The sequence below is a fragment of the Sinocyclocheilus rhinocerous genome, unplaced genomic scaffold, assembly GCF_001515625.1.
Source record: "Sinocyclocheilus rhinocerous isolate Xijiao unplaced genomic scaffold, SAMN03320098_v1.1 scaffold1395, whole genome shotgun sequence".
Lineage (NCBI taxonomy): Eukaryota > Metazoa > Chordata > Actinopteri > Cypriniformes > Cyprinidae > Sinocyclocheilus > Sinocyclocheilus rhinocerous.
The window spans coordinates 150,888-152,949 of NW_015628679.1; the positions used below are offsets into that span (position 1 = coordinate 150,888).

At 39.8% G+C, this 2,062-nt stretch overlaps 1 protein-coding gene across 1 annotated transcript in view; it reads left to right on the plus strand.

The window, feature by feature from the left end:
• Positions 1 to 566, plus strand: part of LOC107737935 (succinate dehydrogenase [ubiquinone] iron-sulfur subunit, mitochondrial-like) — a 3,174-nt gene extending 2,608 nt beyond the window's left edge. The window contains exon 6 of the mRNA XM_016549578.1: positions 505 to 566. Within this exon, the coding sequence (XP_016405064.1) occupies positions 505 to 566 (62 nt within the window). The remainder of the gene's footprint in view (positions 1 to 504) is intronic.
• The last annotated feature ends 1,496 nt before the right edge of the window (positions 567 to 2,062 follow it).

The following is a 2,062-nucleotide window of genomic DNA, read 5'->3' on the forward strand; positions in this document are numbered from 1 at the left end:
ATTATAGAAATTAATACTTTTATTTAGCAAGGATGCTTTCAATTGATCAAAAGTGATGATAAAGACGTTTATGTTACAAAAGATTTCTGCTTCAGATATTACAATAAACCAGATTAACTGGGAAAGTTGCCTTCCCTCTTCATCTGTTTCTCCAGCATCTGAGCCCGGTCTCATGAAAATGACCAAATATTTTTGTATATTACGTGCTATTTTTTTACGCAGAAACTGACGTGTTTGGCATGTATATAATACACAATTCTTGCATGCATATGATACGCACCCCACACCCCTAAACCTACCAGTTGCGCATCGCATGCACGCAGAAGTCCATTTCTGCTATAAATATAAATAGTACGCCAAATACAAACAGAACATCGTGGCATTGAAACGCACTTTCATGAGATTGGTTTGGATGGATATTTGGCTGGTGCTATTGTATGGGTTACACTGGTGCAGAGGAACGTTTGTATTATTATCCAGTGCTGTCGTTGTTGTGTACTTCAGACTCGAACTCAGGTCAGAGGTCACTGATCTGTCGTCAATCATCACCTGAAGAACGCTACTGAACGCAGACTTCGACATACTCACCGTTTACTGTAACACTCGCTGTTCCAAACTATTTTTGCAAATTATTAATAAAACATTGTTGTACTGTACCTTTAAACAGAGTCTACAAACATGAAACTTTCTTATAGAATAGGCTTTAAACATTTCAACTCATTTTAATGTGTATTAAAACAATTCTAGCTACATTACAAGAGACTAAAGGTCTTTGCATACCGAGTCCTGTTTTCTTTGCTTCCGGCGTAACTGTATGTAACCTGCTCCTTAACATTATTGCTTTTGAAAATGAATTAAAATAACAATTATTGATATAGTTTGCCGTCAAGTGTCTCACCTCAGATGTAGTTTCTACGCATGCTGCCGGAGTCATCAAATAATCAAACATTAAGTTTTGATATATTTACGGTAGGAAATGTACAAAATATCTTCATGGAACATGATCTTTACTTAATATCCTAATGATTTTTGGCATAAAAGAGAAATGTATAATTGTGACCCATACAATGTATTGTTGGCTATTGCTACAAATATACCCCAGCGACTTAACACTGCTTTTGTGCTGCAGGGACACATATATTATGTAAACAAAAACTTTTATTTTGGATGCGATTAATTGTTTGACTTCATACTGACCCTGAGCCTGCAGCTGTGAAATCACCCCACAGGTCCTGAGAGGGCGGAGCCACAGCAGAGGCGGCGTCTCTGACGTCCAGTATTATCCCTAAAGGGGAGGAGCTTGTGTTAGCCACACCCACTGATGGGATTGATAAGTATGCAGACGTGTCGCTCTCACCTGAGCCGGGGGGAGCAGTGGGCGGAGGATTTGACTCCAGGTGGAGGACGAAGCAGAGCACCGCCCATCAAACGAGACTTCCCTGCTGCACCGCCGGAGTCTTTCTTCTTCATGTTCTGAGAGAGACAGAACTCAACACCTGTGTGTGTGTGTGTGTGTGTGTCACTCACTCACTCACACTCTCTCTCTCTCACGCTCACACACACCAAACCATATAAACATACCAAGTTTTTCTTAAATATATACAGCTGACGTCAAAAGTTTACATCCCCCTTTCAGAATCTGCAAAATGTGAATTATTTTACCAAAATAAGAGGGATCATACAAAATGCATGTTATTGTTTATTTAGTGCTGACCTGAATAAGATATTTCACATAAAAGATGTGTACATATAGTCCACAAGATAAATAATAGTTGAATTTATAAAAATTACCCCGTGATTCTTAACACTGTGTTGTTAGCTGAATGATCCACAGCTGTGTTTTTAGTTTAGTGATAGTTGTTCATGAGTCCCTTGTTTGTCCTGAACAGTTAAACTGCTGCTGTTCTTCAGAAAAATCCTGTGTGTGTGTGTGTGTGTGAACCCCGTCTCTCTCTGTCGCTCTGTGTACCTGGCCTGTACCACTACACTCACTGTCTACAGAGCGTGTGTCCCCCGTCCTTCTTCTTCTTCTTCTTCTTCTTCTTTTAGGATTTAATGGCGG